This window comes from Rhinolophus ferrumequinum, chromosome 6, assembly GCF_004115265.2.
Source record: "Rhinolophus ferrumequinum isolate MPI-CBG mRhiFer1 chromosome 6, mRhiFer1_v1.p, whole genome shotgun sequence".
Classification (NCBI taxonomy): domain Eukaryota; kingdom Metazoa; phylum Chordata; class Mammalia; order Chiroptera; family Rhinolophidae; genus Rhinolophus; species Rhinolophus ferrumequinum.
In genome coordinates this window covers 18544432-18568407 of record NC_046289.1, presented here as the reverse complement: position 1 = coordinate 18568407, position 23976 = coordinate 18544432, and the positions used below count along the sequence as shown (strand labels likewise).

At 37.2% G+C, this 23976-nt stretch overlaps 1 protein-coding gene and 1 non-coding gene across 2 annotated transcripts in view; both read right to left on the bottom strand.

The window, feature by feature from the left end:
• The window catches only part of GTF2A1 (general transcription factor IIA subunit 1), a 46883-nt gene extending 26608 nt beyond the window's left edge, over positions 1–20275 (bottom strand). The window contains exons 1-4 of the mRNA XM_033109593.1: positions 19820–20275; positions 15135–15236; positions 5890–6091; positions 3335–3399 (exon numbers count right to left, since the gene is read on the bottom strand). Of these exons, the coding sequence (XP_032965484.1) occupies positions 3335–3399; positions 5890–6091; positions 15135–15236; positions 19820–19849 (399 nt within the window). The 5' untranslated portion in view covers positions 19850–20275. The remainder of the gene's footprint in view (positions 1–3334; positions 3400–5889; positions 6092–15134; positions 15237–19819) is intronic.
• Positions 3956–4099, bottom strand: LOC117024328 (small nucleolar RNA SNORA79). Its single transcript, XR_004423407.1, has one exon. It is a non-coding gene; the product is annotated as a small nucleolar RNA SNORA79 (small nucleolar RNA).
• Positions 20276–23976: the final 3701 nt, after the last annotated feature.

Genomic DNA, 23976 nt, shown 5'->3' with positions numbered 1-23976 from the left:
AATATCCATTACATTATTTCCTTTCCTTCTGTTTCCTTACTCCCAAATCCTTATTGTCAATTAACATACTTGAGGCCAAAGTGTATCTTCATTTTAAAAATTTTAATATTTTAACTTATACTAGAATCAACAGGTTCTCTATAGAAAACCTTGTATCATAAGACTGCACTTGGCGTACACCTGGCAATTCTTCTAAGATGCCATAAAATGACAATACAGGCATTATATCTAGATGAAACATCTTAGTAATAGTTCTATGAATAAAAAATACCTTAAAAGCTTAAGAAAAGTCACTAATATTAACTACTACATTTTAAAATGGAGTTAGTATCTGTCATTTAAGTTACAAAAATACACGTGGGATTATACTCTGAATTCTTTAAATCTAGGATAAATTCTTGCTTTACTGCTTCTGGAGACTGCTCTTCTCCCCTTCCTCCAAAAGAATTACACCACATTCGTACTGTAGTTTTATTCTGTGATCGAAGCATTTCTATGTGTCTCATTATAATTATGTATAGGAAGTTTTCCCCCCTCCCTCCCCTCCCCCTTCATATAATTCAATCAAACCTATACTTTTAGAAACACCTCTATCTGAATAAGCTTCAAGAAATAAATGTAACTGCGCTTAGGAGATGCTGATGCAGGAGAACTCAACAAAACTTGGAAAACTAAACTAGGTTAATGATACAATTACTATCTAGTGCAGACTCTAGGTAGAGTTTTCCAAGAAAATATGCTTGTTGTTGCCACTTGACAGGCCTAAGTAATTTTGACATCTTAAGCCTGAAATTCCCACTACATCCCCAGAATTGGGCAACAACCCTCCAGGCACTCTTTATGAAATACAGGTTCTGTATTTCGTTTGGATACCCAACCACCCAACTACCCAATTTCAAACAAATCTAGTCTGTATAGGCAGATGAGAGGTAATCTATGTTTAAGGAACATAACAACCACTTACTATTGAGAAATATCACTTAGAAATATTAAATGCCTATAATTCCTGAGATTACTGTATCTTCCTTTACACACAAACTGACAAAGTAGTTTGCACATGACAGAATGACTACCTGCATACCTCTGCACATTCAAGTAGCTATTAATAAATATTTGTTGAGTGATGTATCATACACAATCCATGTTTTATAGTTTACTGAAAATTTCTTCTTGTATTTTACAATATAGCCCTTACATAAATAATGCATTAGAGCAATCATTTCATGAAAAGAACTTGCAAAACTGGTTTGTTGTAAGGTTCTGTTTTCTAAGTTCCCTGAAATAGCCTTCAACCTATTATCACTATCCCACATCCTTATAAAATTTCATAATTTGTACGTATGTTCATTTCCAAAGCACACAGAGCTATTAAAAAATCAAAACTGTCTTTAACAGATATCGTTAAATCAGGAATAACACAAAAACAAACTTTTTGTAAAAAGCCTATACTGATTACGTTACAGAACTTGCGAAAATACATGAAAACATCAAATAAAATGTTGAAATACACACGAATGCTAATACATTTATTGATTGATGCTTCTGATGTATGGTTTGTTAAATAAGCATACATTTTAGAATCAAGGAGATACAACAAATCAGTAAGAAATGGGCCATTGATTTTTGCCCCAGTGTCTCTCTTTTTTTTTTTTCAATTTTTTTATTGGGGAATATTGGGAAACAGTGTGTTTCTCCAGGGCCCATCAGCTCCAAGTTGTTGTCCTTCAATCTAGTTGTGGAGGGTGCAGCTCACTGGCCCATGTGGGAATAGAACAAGCAACCCTGTTGTTCAGAGCTCGCACTCTAACCAACTGAGCCATTCAGCCGCCTTGCCCCAGTCTCTTTAAACACAATTTTAATTCAAAATTATCTCCCACAACACTTAAAATTCTTTGAAATTAAATGGGCCTATTACAAGTGATTTTACCAAACTTTCTGTTTTAAAAATGACATAAATGATTTGCTAGGAAAACAGTCTCAATAGTACCAACTGTAATATGGATCTTACAGGGTGACTTTTATTTTTAAGGGTGAATATTAAACAGAAATCTGGGGCCTTACACACGAAATGGAATTTTTTGAGTAATAAAAATTCTTGTGAGAAACACTATGCATGGAATTTTCTGATTTTTATGCAAAAGAACTGATTCCAGCAACTTGTACTGAAAGTACAAATAGAGATCCTTGATTTTTTTGTGAATTTAAAAATTACAATTTCTACTGTCATGTAAAATTTGCAATTCTGCCAAGTTATACATTTCTAAGGCTGGTGTATATTTAAAGTCATTTGTTTAGTAGGCGAGGCCGACTTCCTATCTGGTTTATAAATCACAAATGAGCTTTGAGGTTCACTACTTATCAGCACTCAACTAATAGAAGTGATTCTTTAGAATATTTCTTTTTCATTTAAAAAAATAAGAAACTGGATCAAAAAAAAAAATCTCAGTACTAGAACTAAGCTAATAGCTCTTTTTAAAAATAATGATTCTTACCGTTAAGTAAGACTTGGCCGTTTTAAGAATGAAGTGTCAGAGCTAGCACACCACTAACAGTCTACTATATATTTTAAACAGACAGAACATAGAAAAGCCATTTATGAGAAAGTGGTAGAACAACTATTCTAATGTTTTATTTAAAAAACAATTTATGCACACAGGTAAAAACTTTCTAAGGATCTGAAGGGTCTTTCAATTTTACTATTACACTGTACTACATTCGATGGGAAATATTGTATGCCCTAAGTGAAATTTGAAAACTTGATGAACTATGAACTTCAGTGACATCCCTTAGAAATTTCAAGTCTAATGTACAATAAACGCATCTTGTTAAAAATGCATTTTAAAGTAGCAATTAATATATTGCAATAAAACTTATTAGGCTATGCTATGATTAAATCAGCAAAAAAAATTTTTAATGTCTGATCTTAAAAGTTATCTTGAACTATTGAAAAAATTTTTAAAAGTTTATAATTCTTAGCATTCCTGACCTCTTGTAATTAATGAATCTCCTGAAACAGAAATATATTTGGCATACTATGTTTGGTAGGTCCCCTAAACTTATTTTCTAGAAACAGCAACGGATGAAATAGCTCTCACAAAGCATCATTGTTTTTGGTATTTTCAACAGAAAATTACATAATTTTATGAAGCTCAATGTCTAAGTATCAAGTTAAGCTTCAGATTTGCTGCTAAATCCAGTATTTAGGAAACCAAATAAAACAGTTGTTTTGTTCAAGCCCTGACTAAACTTTGTTAATATACAACATACCTAGGCATAATCACAATATGGGTTAGAATAAGTAGAGCCACACAAAATGCTATGTTCTGAATCTTACCATGTTTGATGCATTCATATGTTGTATCAGCTTAGAATCAGGAACAATAACTTGTGGTGCTGCAGCTATTAAAAATACAAGCACACATGCAAACAAGGAACCATGAGTCTATTTCATAATCGTAAGAATGCTGGACAATGCTGAAAACTTTTTTCATGCTTTCCACATTTTCTGCATTCAACCATTTGATATCTCAGAATGTTATAAATTTCTATGGTAAATAACAGCTGTAATACCCACCTTACACTGGAAAACATCAATTACAAAAAGGATTTGAATAATAATACCTAAGGACTCAAGGAAGCCTGAGAACACAAAGTAGTGAGATACCTATCACCTAAACATATATACATCTCTGTGCATTCTTAAACTAGAAATTTTCAAACATGATTTAACCCTGTCTTGCTAACTCAGCATTAACGGTTTTATTGACATAAATTGCTATTGGAATGAGATATTAACGCATTACGAGTGAGCTCAAAAAGTTAAAACTAGTTTTTTTTTTAATCTACATAGCCCTTTTCTCTCAAATTGACATTTGCCAAAATCTTGCTACTTTCACTAACTTTAAAAAAATACACATCAAAAATAAAGGCGACCTTACTTAAGTGTAAAAGGACTACATGTTTGATTCCGCAAATTTCAGAGAATAAACAGATAATCCCATTATCCTAACATTCTCTGAGTGAAGAAAATCAAATTTTAATTTATGATGACCTAAAATCCCAGTGCCAGGCCTGAAGGCAATAGGAGGAACAGTCATCAAAACAGATTAAAAGGATAAAATTATTTGATGCAAGGTATAGAATAAAAGCAAATATTAAGTCTTATTTGATACAAATAGTAAAATAACCCAAACAGACATTTCTACTGCGCATTACCATCAATTTCAAGTCTTACATATACCCTCAAATAAGGCAAATGGGTAACTAAACAGTTACATTAAAATAAACTTTTATTTATCTTCCTTTTCCTCTCCAATAACAAGATGTACAAAACACAAGTACCCAGGAAGTTTTTTATAAGTGAATACAGTAATGTACCCTTATTTGCAAAAGATACATGCCAGGACCCCCAGTGGATACCTAAAACCATGGAGAGTACAGAACCCTACACACACATATATATACTATGTTTCTTCCCGTACATACATACCTATATAAAGTTTAATTTATAAATTAGGAATAGTAAAAGATTGGCAACAATAATAGAATTACAATATACTGTAATGAAAGCTTTGTGAATGTAGTCTCTTAGCAAACAAGCATGAATTTCTTTCTCCTTTTTTACAACTTCACGGACAGAGGATCTGTTCTTAGCACAAATCTTAGCAACCTCAGCATACAATTTTTTTTTTCTTTCCTTATTAAGTCCAGAACTTTCACCTTTTCACTTAAAGAAAGCACTCTACAGCTTCTCTTTGGCATAGCCAACATCACTACTCTTGCCCTTTGGGGCCATTAGTAAGTAAAATAAGGATCACCTGAACACAAGCACTGTGATCCCACGACAGTCAATCTGTTAACTGAGAGGGCTACTAAGTGACTAATGGGCAGGCAGCATATACAGAATGGATCACTGGACAAAGGGATGATTCATGTCCAGGCTGGAAGGAGTGGGACAGCTCAAGATTTCATCATGCTATTGAGATCGCCACGAAATTTAAAACTTGTGAACTGTTTACTTCTGGAATTTTCCATTTAATATTTTCAAACCACAGTTGACCACAGGTAACTGAAACTGAGGCAAGCAAGACCACTTATAAGAGAGGACTAGCAGATGTTTGTCAAAACGAAATATTTACTATATGGAATAAATCAAACTTCTTAGCCTTTACAGGGCCCAGATATTACTCAGCTGTGACATGTTTTAAGAGCTACTTCACAAAGCCTTTATAAGGCTTCAATGAAACAAAATCAATAAAATGACTTGCATAGTACAAAGTAGAAAGGACATAGCACTTGTTTTTTAAACACTTTTTTAAGCACTTTAAACACTTGTTTTTTCTTACCTTTAAACCAAGTAATATAAATGAACATGTTATACATTCACTCTTCACTTAAAAGAAATCTAATTCAACTCAGATTTATACAAATTACTAGGGAACTGAAATTTCAGACTGCCAAAGTATAGTTACAAAAATCCTCCAGTGTTTAAAATATATTTATAAAAACTAAATTCAAATATGTCTTTGAAGGAACAAAAAATTTCATAAAGGAAGTAGCTAATGATTTTACCACATAAAACAACGAAACCCTTAGTAAATAAACCTTTAGAGATCTTATTTGAGGAAATCTACCATTATGTAGCTTTCTCAAAAGAAAGTATCAATACACTTATCTGCCTATCATCTTAGGCTTTCGATTAGTAAATTTCCTGTTTATCATTACTATACAAATAGGATCCACATTTTATACAAGTTTATATACAGATACACACATCGATATGCCAGTACCCTCCCCTCAATGGACAGGAGAAACCCAAAGTATTTCTCTTCTTTGAAAATGACGGATTTCATTTCCCAGCTGTAAGCAGGAACACATATCCAGTCTCACCTTGCTGTGATGCAGGAATCAGGACCTGCTGGGCCTGTGCTTGCTGAGGTACTGACTGCTGCGGCTGGGCTTGCTGATGGTGGTGGTGGTGATGCTGCTGCTGCTGGGTTTGATGCTGCTGTTGAACTTGCAGTAACAGCTGCTGCTCTTCTGAATGAAATCCATCTACTGCCCTAGACTGCATCAGCTTATTCTCCCATAACTAAGGGAAAGAACATTAAAAATTTCGAAGTGAAAGTCAGGGAATATAACTCTAAACATATGGACAAAACATATTTATTAGTCTGTTTATAAAATCCTTCCACTTTCAAAACTGATACAACCACAAAAATCAACCAATCTCTAATTCATACCCAAGTATATGCAATAATAAAAACTAATTTTTAAAGCATCAAAGCTCATTTTTGCTGCGAGTACTGACGAATCTGTTTCTTTTCTATTTATCTTCAACAAACTTTCCATGGTAATTCCTTAGTTACCAGGCAGTTTCATATAAGCAAAATTTTAGTAATCAAAGATAATTCTTTTTCATATCAAATCTATTATTAACTATTTTTATGAAAATCTCTCAATACAATGTTTTCTAACTTTTAAATAACACACACAAAACACAAATTCATCTTTTTTTGATCTGACCAATGAGAAACATTACAGAGGCAATCCTCAAGTCAGAAAAACCCAACTTTCCATCCGTCCAATCCTATATAAGGAAAAAGAAACAAAACTGCCTAATGCTTTTAGAGGTATTCCCAACAGTCCACACTTCTTGAAATTCCTGTCCCTCTTCCATTATGACAGGACTGACAATCTTGTTCTGCTTATCCACTTTTATTTTCTCATCTCACCCTAAGACAGTTTCTATGACATGGAAAAAAAAAAAAGTGGGTAAAAGGAAGGAAAAGAAAATATTCACAACTATTCATCCTTTTCCCTACCACATTTCTTCTCATCCAGGTAGTGTTCAATCTAGAGAGCCTTGATCCTTATAAGAAATTGCCCAAGAAAGTCACAAACAGTTCTTAAATATATAAATGAAATTTAATTCAGTCATTTTGTACACAAGGAACTACACCTACTCTCTTTTGTCCCCTAGACAAATATTGGAATATTGCCTAAATCACCCGAGGCTTCTATTAAATCCTTTAAGAAGCTCCCACTGCCATATTCCAGGGATTTTTGTAATCTTCTGACACTTCCAAGGAGATTATAAAAATCTAGAAACTCTAGGTTTGTATTTACGTACTAGTAACAGTTTCAGCACATCTCTAACAACTTAATGAAAAATAATGAAAAAGTAAACTAAAAGTCAATCAATTTCCCAGAACAACCACTTCCCTAGCAGGCTCAGTATTTAGCCTTGCCTGAAGACTATTCTTACAGAGACAATAACAATATCTATCTCATGGGCTGCTATGAGGACTAAATAAGACACCTATATAAAACATTTATCAGTCTAGCATAAAATCAGTGATCCATAAATGTCAGTTCTTATAATTATGGTGATAGTGATATTAATTGCGTAATATAACATCACACCAGATCAGGAACCCAGTTAGTTCTGGTTTGGCCACTAATCAGCTTTGTGGACAAATCATTTATCTTTCTTGGTCATTTTTCTCATATAAAAAGGGAACAAGTTGAATTAAATCATACTTCTAAACTCACTTCCAGCTAGTAACTCTAAGTCTCTGCAAATCCCAAACTAAAACAGCTAGGATTCTTCCTAGGGTAACAAAGCACTACTTCTTGAGAGCCCAAGTTGTGCCACGTTCATCTACGTAAAGTGGGTAGGGTACCTAGCATAGCACAGTACCAAATAGGAACCTACGCATTCAATAAAACACATTCTGACTAATATATTAGGTTGGTGCAAAAGTAACTGCAGTTTAAAAATTTAAAATATCTGCAAAAACTGCAATTACTTTTTTTTAATATAAATTTTATTGGGGAACAGTGTGTTTCTCCAGAGCCAATCAGCTCCAAGTCATTGTCCTTCAATGTAGCTGTGGAGGGCACAGCTCAGCTCCAAGTCCAGTCGCCGTTTTCAATCTTTAGTTGCAGGGTCACAGCCCAGCATCCCATGCGGGAATTGAACCAGCAACCTTGCTGTTAAGAGCTCGCACTCTAACGAACTGAGCCATCGACCTCCCCAAAAACTGCGATTACTTTTGTACCACCCTAATATTATATAGTATCACTCCCCAGCGGTCGGCTGTCACCCTAACCTTCCATAATTCTTTTCCCCATTCCAAAACAAAACGAAATCTAGCTTCTTGTAAGCCAAAAATCAAGGTTAAAAAATTGTACAATTAATCAATGCTTTAAGAAAGTTTTTAAATCATAATTTTCTAAATTTAACACTTCAGTTTTATCACCTCCAATTGGTCTACCCACTGCAATATGACCCATCACTTCAATGAAGCTGCCATAGTAATGGCAAATATTAATGAATTCATATTATGTGCTGCTAAGAGCTAGTTACCACTACTCACCTAATCTCCCAAGTCAATGACCTATGAGTTAGAATACACTCCAAAATACCATTATTTTTGTCAATTTCCGAAGCATTGTTCCAATCTATCCCTATTATTATGACCCTGGTTCAAGTCCTTTCCTCCCACCAGCACTACTGCAAAGTGTAATGACTGAGCTCACTGAACTCTCCACATCAAGTCATACATTCTATGAATAATTGTTGAGTATCTCCTATATGCCAGACACCATTAGTGGCATTGAGAATAGAGTGAGCAAGTCTGACAAAAATCCTTGTCCTCACAGAGCCTACATTCTAGTGGAAATTTGTCCTTCCGATCTACCCTCTATAAATCAGTGATCCTCAAAATGCAGTCAGGGGCCCAGACAGCGCCAGCATCACCTGAGAACTTAGTAGGCATACTAATTCTCAGGCGCCACCCCAGACCTACGGAATCACGGAATCAGCAGCTCTGGGGGTGAAACCAGGAATATGTTTTAATAACCTGTCCAGGTTATTCTGATGTGCGCTCAAGTGAGAACCACAGCTTTAAAAGTCCAAACCAATGCTTTCAAGCTGCAGATTGCAACCTTTTAATGGGTTGTTGAAAGTCAGTATGTACTAACCATTATCACCCCAATAAATTTTGATTTATAAAGGAAGGAAGGGAGGAAGGAAGGGAGGAAGGGAGAAAGAGAAAGGGAGAAAGGAAGAAAGAAAGTCAGTCAATTTGGTGGGGTTTTTTTGGGGGGGGCGGAGGGCAAATGCAATCAAATCAAGTTAGACTTTCTGGAACAGAAGTTTAAAAATCTGCATAACTAGCACTCCTCCTCACTCTAAAGACCAAGCTCCTCAATACCATATATGTTACCTACTCAATTGTTACCATATATTGTATTCTATTTCCTTTTGGGGGGGTTGAGGGGAATCCAATGTCCCTCTTTCATTTTGTCCCATCTCTCTCTACCCCTTTCAATTCAACTTGGTAGTGTTTCTGCTAAAATAGCATTCTCAAAAATCTTGTGGGTCTCCTGTGCATGTCACGGGATTCACTCCATTAGACAGATGGTCCTCCTGGATATTTCCTGGATAATCCCATCTCTATCCTGGCTTCTGCTGAGATGGCTAAGGGGATCCATGAGTCACACACACCTAAATCTCTCTCTATTTTTGTGTTTCGGCTTTAAAAAAATTTTTTTTCAGTTACAGTTGATGTTCAATAATATTTTATATTAGTTTCAGGTGTATAGTACAATGGTTAGACATTTATATAATTTAAGCAGTGATCCCCCCGATTAGTCTAGTTGCCTGAATATAGAATACATACCTCCTGTCTGAAGCTTAGTAAACTACTCTTTATGATTGACAGGCTCCCCTCATAATTCCCAAAACAATGCAAATGTCAAAGTTACATAGTCTCAAAGAAATCGCTCACTTGCCAAGGTCACATCTTAAGAGATATTTCTTATTGTTAGAAATATTGTTATACTTTTCACACTATTAATGAACTCCTTCAGGGTAGAGACTATATCTTATTCAAGAGCTAACAAAATGACTAAGAATTTACCAGACATTCAATATTAATTCAAAGAAGAGAAGGGAAAACAAACTGCTGTTTTCTAAAATAGTTATTCTCTATAAGATGCTACTGATATTTTGGGCAGGACAATTCTTTATTGTACGGGGTAGTATTGCAGGGAAGTGTACAGAAAATGTAACATACCTGGCTCTAGCCTAGTTAAATGCCAAAGGTGCCCGCTAGTCATTATGATAAGCAAATATGGCCCCATACATTTTCAACTGCTTTAACGGGGAGGCAAGGGAAAGGGATGTTGGAGTAGTCCACTGAGAATCTATATTTAATAAGTACCAAATACTGCTCTAGGTAATGTGGAAAATACCAAAATAGTACCATACAAATATTTAGCAGTAAGCTTATAATTTCAAGTTCAAATTAGTTGATGTTTTGTTTCTCTTCAATTTCACTTTTTACATAATTTTATCTATCAAAATGTTCTAATTTTAACATATTAACTGTTTAAAATAAACAATGTAATACTGTTTAGGCAGCAGTCATCCTTTACACTACTGAAGACAACCAAGAATACTGAATTGTTATTTATTTATTTTGCTCAGAAAATAGGAAAAACCGTTTTTCCTCTTCATTTATAGTACTCTTTTCCCCAACACAGTAGCTATTGTTTCTGGCAGCCCTACTTCAGCAATCTCTGCCAGGTCTCTAAAATTAGACATGGAGAAACTCATTTTCTATTCACCAAATGATTCAGATGTACATCTGTTGTATATCATGGTAACTAGATCAACAGTGAATTCTTACTGTGCACTCTATAAATACTTTACGTGCACACACTCATTTTTCACACACACACACACAAAATCATCTATAAGATCGGCATTATTATTATCTCCTTTTTACAGAAAAAGAACCCAAGGAACAAGAAGTTAGGCAACTTATCCACCACCATCATCCGTTAATAACATGCCAAACTGGGGTATCATCCAGGCAGTCTAACTCCAGTATCTGCAGTCCAGGACAGACCATAAGAGTGAAGAGTGAATGTCCTTTAAATTTTGTACCTTAGGCAGCTCACTTGCCTCACCCTAATCCCAGCTCTAGTCTAAGTCTCTGTTCTCTAAATTCTACTGTTGCTAGTATCAGAAAACGTCTAGTCACAACTCTGGTACCTTCTTTTTTTACTGATAAGTATTGTATATGTCATTTGGTGACAAAAGGCCTAGGTTCATGTCTACTACTTGCTAAATGACCTTGGCAAAGCACATTCCTTCTGAGTGTTTTTTGACCTAGAGATAAGATTTATTGCTTCCTGGAAGTATGCTGGGCTAAAAATTCTGAAGGATTCTTCTAATTTCATAAAACATCTAGCTTCTGGATAAAACGTAAGAGAACTGCATTTCTGGGCTCCCTAGAAATGATGTCTGGGAACAGAGCTTTCCCCAAGGGCAAATGAAGTAGAATAATATATTATTATTTAACTTATGGACCAAGTATTTATAACTAGAGTATATTTAGAATAGCGGTTCTCAACCTGGTTGGTTTTGCCCCCCAGGGCTATTGGCAATGTCTAGAGATATTTTTGGTGGCCAGAACTGAGGGGTGTTACTGGCATCTAGTGGGCACAGGCCAATTATGCTGCTAGCATCTTACAATGAATAGGACACCCATGCACAACAAAAAATTAACAGGTCCAAAATGTCAGTTAGTGCCAAGGGTGAGAAACCTGACCTAGAGGCAGATAAAATGAGTATCAGATTAGTCTTCAATTGAAGAAATTCTTCTCACTTTGTTTCATTGAGAAGAAAGGCTATGTTTTATGCTCCCATAGTACTTGCTGCTTGGATATGGGTAGGTCTGACATTCTAGAAATCAGGATGATTTTATCACTCACTTTAAAGAGGATTTTGTAGACTGTCATTCTCACCCACGTCACTCACAAATCCAAATTACAGTTTACATTGAAGTATAGGTTTTCTGAAAATCAAGACTATGTTTTATGTCTTTCCTATCTCCCATAGTTCATTCACACATTAAAGTAGGCTCCTAGTGTTTCAAGAGATAACCTCAAAAATTGGGTTGAATTTTTTTTTTAATAACCTCCCTTCCTGCATTATCCAGATAAACCGCGAACTACATCTACTCTCATTACTCATCTTAATTCATAGTCTAATTCACCATTGTACCCTTCACAGCCATATGGAAACTTTAGATAAGTGTGAAATGGCCAAAAAGGGGGGAAGAAGGGGCTAGAGCTAATGACAAAGTCCTCTATAAATTTCGTATAAAATACGAAATTAATGTTAATTTCTAATTAGCAAGAACGTCTAAACCTGAGGGATCCAGTGTAACAGCCACTAGCCACACATGGCAATTGAAATTGAAATTAATTATAATTAAATGAAAATTCACTTCAGTTCCACTAACCACATTTCAAGTGCTTACAAGCCACACATGGCTACCATACTAAAGAGCACAAATATAGAACATTTCCATCACCACAGAAAGTTCTATTATAGTGCTGGCTGTCAAAATGTTAAAACTAGGGCACGTTCTGGAAATTCTAATGAGATCCTGAAGAAATTGAGTGCAAAGAATTAAAATAATGAACTCATTTTAGTTTTAACAGTTTTATTTTTAATCCAGTTACAACCCAGAATAAAAAAGTATGCCCCATTTAAAAATAACAAAAATATTAAACTTCTTTGCTCAGTGAGATTCTACAGTCAAATCTGTTATTAACCAGTTAAATTAAATATTTAGTGAATGCCAACCACATATGCCAAGCACTGTGGTAGAACCTAGGGATTCGAAGTTGAAAAGTCACCATTTTTGTCATTAAAAACTATTAAACAAAAAAATCAGCCTATCACCTATAAAACATATAAATGTATTATTTATATTATATATTATATATATATATATTTAAAAACTTAAATGTAATAAAATACAGGTGGAGCTATTTGGTCTCAAAGACAGCTATTCCATTCTCTTTGGAGAGAATGCCTTGATTCTAATGGGACCAGTAGGAAAAAATCAATTCCCTAGACTAAAAATCGATTCCCTAAAGCAAGAGTAGGTAACAAGCAACCTGGACTAACCACCAGTTTGACCTATGGTAAACTAAAGTCTTTGGGACTGATTTTCTACACCTACGAATGTTGTAGCTTCTACATAAGGTCGCAGAACAAGGACAATTATAAGATTATAATATAAATTGTAAAATATTCACTCCGCGTAACACAAAAAAAAAGAAAAAGAAAAAGAAGCTTATTCTCTTCTTATCCATTTCCCCAAGATACTTTATGCTGTTTGAACAGTTTATGTGGCTCTTCTTACAACTTATGTCTCAGAGTTGGCACTCTTTCACTCGTATTTTTAGATCCCTACTTTTCAGTTTTAGTAACCATTACATTTTTCGCAAGGTAAATAAATATCTCATCTCACTTAAATATATAGTTTTCCTTTCTCATATGGGTAGATTTTTACTGAAAACGCAACAGAAGTTACCCACAACGCCAAAACACGCTAAGACATATTTCATCACCACAACAAATTTGCTTATAAATAGTAAGTTACTAAATTACGGCCTCCACACTTCTACTGAATGGATAAATAAGACCACAAGATGTTTCTTAGCATTTATTAACTGTGATAACTTATTTGGACACAGCTCTAAAGCATCTCAATACCCAATTTCTAAGCCAGCAGTTTTAAAACTCTTTGGTCTCTTGATCCTTTATCAGTTTCAAAAATTACTGAGGACCTCAAAGAGCTTTTATGAAACTGTAAGATTTTTTTTAATGTTTGCTAAGTTATTTAAAAATAATACATCCATTACATGTTAACATAAATAACATTTTTAATGAAAATAACCATACGTGCCTAATAAAATTTAGTGAAAAAGTGGCTTAAAGGAAAAGAGCTGATGTCTCATATCTGCTTCTGCACTCAATTTGTCATTTTGGTCTAAGTATATGAAGAAAATCTGCCTTCCCACAGCTAAGTAGTTAGAAAAGGACAAAGCATTTTAAGTGATGGTTTCTTAAAAGTTAGCTGAAATACAGAATCTGAAACCATACACCAATGAACTTGAGATACTCTTATATTAAAATCCATTAATTTATCTTTCACTTTGAAGGGATTCTGCAACATCCTGCATTAGTCACTTGGAAAATATGAGTTCAGTGCATAATGCAGGTAATCCAAATGTTAACACATTTTTTCATAGAATATCAAACAATTGCATTTCTTAATATCACCACTGATCTCACCTTGACCCTTAAATAAACACCTTTCTAATAATCAGTGCATCAAAATGGGAAGAATTCATAAAGCACTTCTACTGCATATGGAATAATTATCTCAAGGAAAAGCACTTGTGCCTTTGAGGTGACAACTGAATCACTTTTTTTCACGAACACAACTTCTACTAAAAATGTGACAAACTATGATTATTCAACTTGGGCATGTGGTCAACTTGGGCATGTTGGTCATGGACCCCCTGAAAGAGCCTGTGGGGAAACCCAAGGTGTCCTGTGGGGAAACCCAAGGTGTCCACGGACCATACTTTAAGAAACACTGTCCTGAACAATAAGGCAAAAATATTCCACAATTTCCTGAGTCACCATAAACTTCAGGAAAACACAAATGTTATATAAAACTATCTAAATATTTCTGCTTAAAGAGACAAAAAACCAGTCCCCAAAGTAAAACACATGATAAGACCCACATTTGGCCCATTTAAAGTATCAGAGTCAAGAACATGAACTTCTTTCATCAAGCACTTACTCAATCTCCACAACACAAACACATTTTAGAATACAGGTACATTAAGACTATAAGAAAGTAAAAAAACAAAAACAAACAAACAAAAAACACCTTATAAGTATGTCAAGCAATTAGAACATAAAAGTAGAATGTTAACTGTCCGTTACAATAGCTAATGCTATTGCTAGGCACCGTGCTAAGCACTTTATATGGTTATTACATTCAATCCTCAAAACAAACCTGTAACATAATTACTCCTAATTCCCATCTCACATATAAGGAATCTGAAATATAAGTGGTTTGCCTAAGGTTAGAGGAAGAGTGGATGAGAGTTGGGATTTAATGCGAGCACCCGTCACTTAACTATACTGCTTCCTGCAATAGTCAAATGTTCATCCTACGGAAAAATTGTGGATTAGTCTCTGGCTGAAGATAATGTTAAAGGGGGGGAGGGGGGTACAAACTCACAGTTTTCAGTTCCATCAGAACTTGTTCATCGACTCCATCATCCAGAAAGATGTCTCTCACGTCATTAATAACATCTTCAATCACAGATCGATACAATTTAGGCTTTAAATGAAAAAAAAAAAAGACCGTTGAAAAATATTTTGCACATATTAAAATGTGTAACACATTTTCACAAATTCAATGTTATACAATAGTAATTTTTCCACCAATCTAAAACTTATTTTAGAAGATATCATTTTAAAGATATGGCTATCCTAGTGAACATCATTTGCCTTTGTTTTAGAGTGAATTACCTGATAACTGCATATTTTAATAGAAGTTTTAACACTATCTCACGCAGTTCATATACACAAGAGCCTTGTGATACAGAGTTCACACAATTGCCAGTTATCATTTCCTGTGGTGTTGTAGTCAAAACACCTAACGTGATCCAAAAATAGCTTTCTTGGTTGCTATGTCTGGTTCCCATTATTCCTTACTTGGTTTGACCCCTATTATATCTCATCACCTTGTCACTAAGTCTTAGATTTTAGAGAACTTTATGTACTACTGTTATTTGCCTGGATATAATCTGAACCCAATAACTATTCAAATTTTAAAAATCACCTAATTTCTGTTTTTGTTACCCAGTCCGTACCTTTAAGTTATCCCATTAAACTGTTCATATACCCATAACAACAGGCCTCAGAATCCCAGAGGAACAAGGCACTGATCTCTTTCCCAGGATTTCTCTCCTACTACTACTGCTCAGCTGATGCAATGGAACAGAATTATGAACAACCTCGACATTACTATCATTATTGGTATTACTTGGAGGTGGAGGGGGAAACTGGCATCTTGAAGGTTGCCAGAAGGATAAAATGAGAATAGATGTGAAAACACTTTGAAAAGTATAATGTACAGGAGTCCCCCCCTTATCCGCGAGGGTATGTTCCAAGACCCCCAGTGGATGCCTGAAACTGGATTGCACTGAACATTATATATACTAGTTTTTCTTCTATACATACATACCCATGATAAAGTTTAATTTATAAATTAGGCATAGTAAGAGGTTAATAACTAACAATAGAATACAACTACAATATACTGTAATAAGTAAATGTGGTTTCTCTCAAAATTTTTTGAAAAATTTCCAAGGAGATTCCGACAAATTTAGTACCTTTTCCATCTTCACTAAGAATTTTCATGCACTGTGACCATAACTTTTGCAGTGTGAAGTGTGACAGCAAAACTAGCACACATTTCTTTGCCCTTCTCCACAATTTCCGGGATAGATTTGTTCTTACCACAGATCTTAGCAACCTCAGCATTTGATTTTTACAATTTTTTTTTCGTTCCTTATTAAGTCATACCCTCATCTTTTCACTTAATGGAAGTACCTTTAGCTTCTGTTTGGGCATATCCAATTGGCAGTAGCACTGTTTCACTTTGGGGCCCTTATTAAGTAAAATGAGTGCTACTTGAACACAAGCACTGCAATACTGCCACAGTCCGTAATGAGAGGGAAGCATATACAGCATGGATACTGGACAAAGGAATGATTCATGTCTCCGCAGTGCAGAATAACAGATTTCAAATTTATGAATTGTTTATTTCTAGAATTTTCCATGTAATATTTTCAGACCTTGGTTGACCATGGGTAACCAAAACCACAGATCGGGGAGGGGGGAAAGACTGGGGGGGGGACTACTGCATTTTTTAAAAACCTAAAGTTGGAAAACAATTTGCCCAACCCACATCCTATTGTTAACATGTTAGACAAAAAGCAGTTTGCATGTCAGAGTGATAAGACTAGAGCTGCTCAGTATAAATCCTATCCATTACCATACAGAGTTAAAGTCAAGTCTTCTTTTAAGGCTTTGTCATTATTTGTGTTCTGTATCTTGCTTAAGGTTCAAGTTGCTGGTTATCCAATAAAATCAAGGGTTTGCTCTCATAAGCAAATCCAATATAGAAGCAAATGTTTCATTAGCATCACTATCAGCAACACTGCTATCACAGGGGAACCCTCTAAGGAAATGTGTCCCGCCTCGCCAAAAATACAAATGAGTTCCTTTGTACAACTTACCTCAGCCATTAATAACTACTTGTTCCTTTTCATTATAACCAGAAAAACAATTCACACATCTGGATTCTCCCTTTGCTGCTCCATTAACTTGCTTTTTTATATTGCCGCATCTGCCTCTGCGAACTTCAAGTATAAAATGTGCATCTCTACAGCGCTCCTTATTTTTATTTATTTTTTTAGTGTCTCCTTATTTTAATATTCTATTACCATATATAAGGCAACTGTATCTATGGGTATTATCTTATCCATAATGATTTAACTACTTAATTACAAAAATGTATTTATAAATGGCATTATAAAGAGGCAGCATAATTTTAAACTGGTAGTATCAGTCTTAAATTGATGATACAGTTTTTTCATCTAACTAAATGTTTTGATGTTTCTGAAGTCAGTCACTCCTAATAATCTCCTGCTTGGAGATCCAGACATTTACTGGTACAAATGTGGCTTTCTTTTGACACTCCCAATTTGATGAATCAACTTTGCTTTAAGATCTTGCTTCTGTGCCTTAATTAATCCACAACTTGACCACTTAATGAATTCATAAGCAGTATAATTGAAGGAAAATGTGTCTTCTTCGTGAACCATACGCCTAAAGAATAATTTAGCGGAATTAAGTTGAAAAGCCCTCAAAATGCTGATGTTTTTAAAAGTATGTGGGTACAGACACTTTTTGAAATAACCGATTTCCAAATTATTATTTAAAATGCTAAACTTTATTTGAGCTGAAGTTTTTGCCTTTTATGAAATACAAACCAGGAAGTTTGCCCTGGTTTTCAAAAAAGAGGACGTATTTCCAAACTTAAAAACTGGTAAATTAAAGGACCACAGTGGCATTATCTAATGTTTAATTAGAAGATTCCTTTCAAAAATGTTATATTGGTGCAATATTTGAAAGTTGAATTTCTATATTGCATATATTAATACCCAATGCAATAAAAACACTACTTAGAATTTTAATTTTTGTTTAAATCCACTAAGCCCTCTCATTCCTCACAATTCTATACATAAATGTACTGTGGACATAAGGTCGTACCTTGAAACTTAAGCATTAATTTCTTTGAAAAGCTTCGTGTCATTGATATTTATTATAGGAAAGCATAATGAAATACTAGGAGCTATATTTCTAACATTATTTCCTGAATACTTGAACAAATACTATCAAAAGTCCTCTGCGACTAACAGTTAATATAGAAGGCATTTTTTTAAATTCCCGACAATAATGCACACATTTTCTAATACAAGAACACACATTTGAACTAAAATTCTCTTTAAAAACAAAAATAAATATAAAGTATAAAAAAAGGGACAGCAATTCTACTTCCCCCTAGCAAGGACGGCAAATCCCAAATGCTGCACCAAAACAAAAACTTGGGGCTCTGAAAGCAGCCTCGGTTGGATGCGAAATTCCAGTATAAGATCTAGAAATAAACTGAGCTCTGCACGCGCCTGCCTCTCGCCTAGGGAGCACGCACCTCCCAGCCCCGCTCTCAGCAGCTCTCACTATTTAAAGCCGGATCTGGTGTTTAAATGGAGAGGCGGTGACGTAGGCCTGAAAAGCACCTTCCCATCCTGGCAGAGTCTATATTAGAGAGCGGCAATGGCTCTATATAAACAGGGCAGCCAAAGGGAGGAGGACCACAAGGCTCAGGGACTGAAAAGCAGGGTAAGCGGCCGCAGCCATGATGGATCGACCCGAGTCGCCAACGGTACGGAGTCGGGCGGCCGCGGGCTGGTCTGCGGCATTTGGGACCGGGCAAAAACGTGTTTTATTGTCACAATAAAAATAAGAGTGGGGTGGACTAGTGATCACATTGCGTTGGTGACTGAAAAGGTTATTTATGTGACTGCTTTTTGCAAACCTACGTGATCGCAAGTAACCAAAAAGGGACAAACGGGAAGAAGTAGGCAAATTTCAAGGCAAAGCGGTGACACTTTGGCCACTGTAGGCTTTTTTTGTTTGCTTTGGTGCTTTTGCTAGTTGAAGATACGATGGGGGTTTTGCTTCCCCTTCGCCATTTTACCAATTCGGAAGGAACCGAGATAAGTGCTTTTCAACCTTCGTCCTCTTTTTTTAAACATAAAATGGCCCCAGGGAAGGCTCCCTAAGCACAATCGCCAGAAACACCCCAAGTAACCCCCAAGTAGCCATGAGCCTTCCACTGCATTAAAGTGGATCACGGTGGTTTTGGGGATTCGCCCAATTCCCCAGGCGGTTTTTGTTTTGAGGCTGCTCGGGGAGCCCTCCAGCCAGGGCGGCCGGACCCACTTCGGGAGCAAGCGGCGGCTCCCCTCCCTCCGTCCCGGCGGCCGGGGTCTGGAACCGGGGCCGCGCGTTCGCCACGGCCCAACGGCCTCCGCGGCCCCGACCGCCCCGCGGCGGCCCCAGGCCCCGCCGGCGCCCCCGCCCTCCCCGCCGCCTTGAGCCCTCGATGCCCGCCCCCCCCGCGCCCGGCGCCCCGGCCCGCTCCGCCCGAGGCGGGAAGCGGCGGCGGCGGCCGCGCGGGCGGCTAAGAAGAGTCGAGGCCGGGAGTCGCCGCCGTCCCCGCCCCCGCCCGGTCCGGCCGTTGCTGCCGCCTGAACGAAGCCCCCGCCGGCCACCGAACCACGTCCTTACCACGGTGTTTGAATTTGCCGAGTTCGCCATTTCCACACACAACACAAATAAGAGGGGGGCAACCCCGAGAAAACAAGATGAAATCGAAACCAAAAAACGAAAAACAAAAAAAAACAGAAAAAAAAAACACCGGAGGGTGACCCAAGCCACCGCAAGATTGGGGGAAAATTTTTGAAACAAAATCGGATCCTGAAGTAGAGGGGAGCGGTGAGAGGAGGAGGGGGGCAGTCCTCCCGGAGCTAAAAAACCTCGAGAATCGCCCTTAAAAAAAAAAAAAAAAGCCACGACCCTTAGGGGGTCCGGGGGGCGTTGCCCGCTCCCCACCCCGTGCCAAGCAGGGAAACCACCACGTCTCCGCTCCCCGCGCCGCCGCTGCCGCCACCGGCTGCAGCTCCAGCCGTCCGGTCCGCCCGCTTCTCCCCTTTATATAGCGAGCCAACGAGCTGCGCGAGCCGCCACCGCCGCCGCCGCCGCCGAGAGACAGGGCGGAGGGGGAGGGAGGGACGGAAAGGGCGGGGGCAGAGGTGGGCGGGGCTGAGCGCGAGACACCGCGAGAGCCGCGTCGTCACGCGCTCTGGAGGTTGGCGGGCGGAGTCCCGGGACTGGAGTAGTGAAGTCAGATCGCAGCCTCCCCCAATCTCCTGTGATCACGTGGTTGGTACCCAGGCGGAAGTCTCCCGCAGCGCCTTTGGAATGAAGAGCCTGCAAATCCCTGGAAAAGGCGTGAATTCTGGTGATACTCGAGTCCAATGCTAGCTGGGACCGCCTCCTGTCAGGCGTTTCTGCGCCGTCCCGCTGGAAGAGTTGGGAAATGTGGAAGGGGCGGCGACAGCTGCCTCATTAAGAGTGGCCGCGGAGTATGACCGGTCACGTGGCTCACTTCCGGCCCCAGGCGCGCGCGGACTGAGGGCAGAGTTTTAAATGCGGAGTCATCGCCCAGGGGTTCGAGTTTGTTTGGGATTTAGCGCTTCAAGGCGTCTGCGGCTGTCGCCCAGGGTGGGCCTTTCACTCGCGAAATTGTCATGTTCCTAAAAGGGACGAAAGCTGATTTGGGCCCACGGTTAACATTCCAGAATTAATAACTCCTGAAATCTGCTGAGTTGTTTTGTCCCTACCAAAACAACTTAAATGTCTCTGGGTTTAAATTCCTCAAAGGTCCGACCTCTCCTTTTAAATGACTTGTCGCCGTGGTGGGAATGCCAAGAAAACAAACCAAAACACCGACCCCCGGATTGTGACAGCAGGGTAACTTTCCCTGTTTTTCGGTTTTCTTTAAATATTGCCAACATTCTGTGACTCCACATGGCCAACGTGTTGTAATGTCTGAAATACTTGCTCTTGACCGACCAACTCACCTGGACTCTCGCTGCGAGAGCTGGCAGTAAATATCCATGAGTTGGAGTGTGTTTGACCTACTTTGCCCAAGCAAATCCCGCCTTTATATCAACACTTCACGCAGAACAGAGAATGCTCTGTTTAGAAGGCAGAACTCACAGTACCTAATTTTCTTGTCCCTAGGAATTTCGAGACACAGACTGTAGTCTGAACGAACGAGGGAGTTTATCCTCAAAAGACGAAGCAAAACAAAATGCCAAAAGTTCTATGCCGCTGAAACCAGATTTGAAGAATACTTGACATCCTCCTAGAGAGTGGAACAGATGCAACCTGCCAGGATGTGAAGAAAGAGATTAGAGAAAACAGGCCATTAATGCTCAGAAAATGCGAAGTTGTGGATGATTTGTGAATAGGTATAGAGAATATGTATTAACCTTCAGATTTCTTTTAACTCCATCTGATCCCCCATTCAACTCTTTACCCTCAGTTGCCTCTGTTCCCTGCACAGCTGGCTGTTTGGGGGCACTTTTAAAGAATTAACGGTGTATCATAGTGTTCTTGATACATAAAATGATTCTGTCAACATTTGTAATTCATTTAATATGTAGGTGACCATCAGCCTGGAAAGTTACACTAAACAGTACCTTTCCTGGTAAATTTCACTGCATTATTTTAAGAGGATTTCGTGTTACTTCGTTATATACCGTACTACCAACTGTTTGCACATGGAATTCTTCACCTTCCACCTTGTTTTCTCCCCTACCACGTGGTACTCTTAGCTAAATTACCTAGTGTTTTGCCATTAGTTAAGGTTAAGACCACTGTAGACAGGACATGGGAAGAATCTATGAGATTTACTCTCCGCCGAATTATTCATAAAGGGATTGATGACAGGAATGCCCTGATTGGGTCTGACCTCAGAAATAATGGAATGTAAGTAAGGGATTTAAAAAGCAGAAAACCCAAGCCTGGTCTGAAGACCTTCTGACTCTGGAGGCTCTGAGTCCGCCTTTCTCTTTACACACTCTAAATTGCAACATTGCTTAAGCACTTGATTAATATTTTTACCTAGATCTCTTCCCTTGTCCCCTTTGTGTGCCTGGCAACTAAGTAACTATGATGGATTCCATTCCAATTTACCGTTTTCCAATCACATTTAGCTATAATACGCCTTCAATCATAATAAATATGTGCCAGCCAGTTTCGTTTCAAAAGGAGAAATTTTCTGATTTTGCACCAAAATAGTGGGTCTGAATAATTTGGAGGCTACAGCTCTTTAATTCACAAAACTGAGAATTGTGAGAAAACTCCCATGTAAGACTGGATTTAGCATTATACTTAAATTGTTTTTATCTGAGCTTTTTTTTCTTTCTGCCCTAAAGCTTGAATAACTTCTAATTTTAGCAATTCTTTGTACTATGTGAAATATTTATACTAGGTTTTCAATTTGTGAACTCATATTTTGTGACAACCATTTACTTAGAGAGATTGATACATAATAGTACTCTCTGTGATGAATTCTTTTTTTTTACTTCAAAATGTTTCATATTGGAGGATAAAAAGTTACTTCTTTCTTTTAATATTAATATTCCACCTAAACACTGAACTGCAGACAAAAGAAGAAAAGGGAGGAAAAAAAATCAATGCATAAATTTTAATATACCATAAACAAACATCAAACCTTGTATGTCCAAACATTTAAATATTTTACTGTCCAAGTGACTATTTAAGCAACAATGCTAAGAAAGAAGAAAATCTAAAAGGACTGCTCAAGGAAAGTGACTTAAACTAAAATCTCATTATATGACTTCCCTTCAGCCTCCATATTCTTAATAAATGAATGAATGAATAAACAAAGCTAATTAGCATATTTAGGCATCATGCAGCCTTTGTATGCTAAGAAATAGTGGTTACTTTTGGAAGATACAAAAGTAAAGAGGAAAGATCTTATATATCAAACTTACTAATCCTAAGGAAAGTCCCTTGTAAAGTGTAGTACATACTTACAGCATTCATTCAAGATACTAAAAGCACTGATGTATTTTAATTCTACAAAAAAAGTGCTATATTCACATTTCACCTAATTTTGGGTCTTTACCAAAAAAAGAAAAACTGTTGATTTCCACATACAGTAATTTTTGATGCAGTGTATAAGAAGAATTTGCTGACCACAGAAATTACTTCTATACATATGAGAGTTTTTAAAATCCTTTTTTAATGTTCTCTTTCTCCCTTCTAACTTGTAATTTGAAATTGTTACTACGTGTCTTAAAACATCAGCTCACTTGCAATTATTTTCTGTATACCAAAATATAAACCAGTTTCTGGTGGCTTACAAAAAATAAGTTAGTGTACTCATATATAGAGTGCAGTCTTAGTGGAATCAGGCTTGACTCTGCCATTACTTTACTTTGTGACCTTCTGCGGTAACTAAACCTCTCTGTGTTAATAAGATGAAGTAAAAACCACATATGATTGTTGGGAAGATCAAAGGTACTTTGATAAGTAGATGGAAAGTGCTTTAATAAGTATTTGGTGGATGTTTTTATTATTTATGGTAAACATATAATAGCTACATCAACAACATCAAAACAGGGGAAAGCTCTTTTAAACTCACTTTGTAAAACAATACCATTAGATTTTAATAATGAGGCCAATGATCTGTGATTATCCACAAGATTGGATACCTCTAGGGCTGAGTACACCACTTTTGTATGTAAATATAATAATTATATGCTGTCAAGAGATAAGACTTCTTAAGCTGAATGCTGATTTATCAGTTGGAATTCAGCCATTTATTGAGTTGCTTAAATTACATGTGC